The sequence below is a fragment of the Otolemur garnettii genome, unplaced genomic scaffold (genome assembly GCF_000181295.1).
Source record: "Otolemur garnettii isolate 467f Iridium unplaced genomic scaffold, OtoGar3 scaffold00006, whole genome shotgun sequence".
In the NCBI taxonomy this organism is placed as follows: Eukaryota; Metazoa; Chordata; class Mammalia; order Primates; family Galagidae; genus Otolemur; species Otolemur garnettii.
Window position 1 is genome coordinate 31,535,804 of NW_003852401.1, and position 1,885 is coordinate 31,537,688.

The 1,885-nt window shown below is 32.4% G+C and overlaps 1 protein-coding gene across 1 annotated transcript in view; it reads left to right on the forward strand.

The window, feature by feature from the left end:
• ANXA1 (annexin A1) overlaps positions 1-361 on the forward strand; it is a 17,368-nt gene extending 17,007 nt beyond the window's left edge. Inside the window, exon 13 of the mRNA XM_003782956.3 lies at positions 1-361. This exon is cut by the window's left edge and continues 6 nt beyond it. Within this exon, the coding sequence (XP_003783004.1) occupies positions 1-58 (58 nt within the window). The 3' untranslated portion in view covers positions 59-361.
• The last annotated feature ends 1,524 nt before the right edge of the window (positions 362-1,885 follow it).

A 1,885-nucleotide genomic window follows, 5' to 3' on the forward strand; every position in this document is an offset into this window, starting at 1 on the left:
GGATGAAACCAAGGGAGATTATGAAAAAATCTTGGTGTCTCTTTGTGGAGGAAACTAAACATTCCTTTCATGGTCTCAAGCATTTTGGTCAGAAGATATTTTAATTATTTCAGTTATATCTCTTCTTTCTATCACATAGGCTTCATAAGAAAGTTTCTTCAGGAGGATTACAGTGTAGCTACCTGATTTCTGAAACATACAGCCTATAAATAATTTTTATATCACAACTCTGTATAACAGAGATAAGCTAGTTTTTTTTTTTGATATGTTTACCTTGAACCAAAAAACCCACACTCAAGTTGTTCTAGCAACATTACTTGGGGAAGATGTCTATGTAGAAGAAAATAAAATAATGTTATAAGACAATTTACGTGTCTTTGACTCTTCTATATTGATTTTCCTTTATTTGTAATTCAGCGGTTTAATTCGACATCAAGGAACTTGAGCTTGAATTCTAAATTACAGTTACTCGATGATTGAATTGAGAAACATTTTTAGAGATTTACAAAATAGACTCTGCATTTTATCATCCAATTACAGATTATCGAGTGTCTCTGTATAATAATGAATTTATCGTACTGGTGTTATGAAAATAGGACATCTGCTATATTTCATAAAGATGAAATGAAAGCAATAAAAACTCCTTATTTGTTGCATGATGATAATTGTGTGTCATTGCAACATTTTTTCCAGAATGATAAGAGCATTCCACTTTCCCATCGTAAGTTTAATAGTGGTCCAATTTCCTCCATATTCTTGCCAACATTTAGTGTTGTCACTATTTTGCATTTTAGCATTGTTTATTTTTTATTGCTGAATTTTGAGAATTTTTCTTGCAGAGCAAAAGTTCTAAATTTTATGAGATTCTGTTTATTAGGTTTTCCTTGTATTGTTTATACTGTTGATTTATTTCTACAACTCTTCACCTAACCTTAGGTCTCAAAAATTTCTATGTTGGGTGGTGCCTGTGGCTCAAGGAGTAGGGCTCTAGCCCCATCTACCAGAGGTGGCAGGTTCAAACCTGGCCACAGCTAAAAAAACTGAAATTAAAAAAAAAAAAAGATTCTATGTTTTTTGCCACAAGTTTTATAGATTTACATTTTCTATGTAAATTTTTGTCATCCATTTTGAGTTACCTTTTTATAAAGTGAGAGATCAAAAAATTATTTTTTTCTTTTTCTTGTTGGTTATGAATGTCCAACTGCTTTATCTTGCATCTTATTTGTTTGAAAAGGTTGTATTTTCAATATTCAGTTTATTTAAATGTTTCTTTAAATATTAAATAAATTTCTTTTATACTATGTCAAAAAGTGGACATATTTGTGTTTGTCATATTTGAATTTTTAATATTTATATTTGAGTCAAAATACAAAACTTTTTGATTTGTCATGGTTCATGAATAGATGGTAGATATTGATTTAGATAAGTCCTTTACTCCAAGGAGATCATCAGCTGTAGTACAATCATCAGCTGTAGTACAAACTTTCCATAAAAAACTAAATTAATAAAGGCAAGTGTTATTTTCTCATAAGAGTTTTCTTATAAAACAAAGCAGGATAAAGATGGTAAGTAAGTTAATTTATTCATCCCAGAAGTCTTGGGATGAGTGCGATTTTCTGACCTTTCCCGAGTAGCATCCAAGGTTAACCCTCTGCCTCCTTTTAGCTTTTTTGCCTTCATCACTGGCCTTGCCTTTCATCATCTCATTCATAATAGGGTAGAGGCATGAAAATCCAGCCTGCAACATGTCAGCCAAATGGGTTGGCAGATGTGCTGCTTTTTAATGCCTCTGAATTCTTTCACATCTCCCTGTGTGCTTGATTTGGACGAAGTCCCTAAATGGGAAATCAGAGGGAGCCTGGAGAAGGTACATGAAGGCAGGATG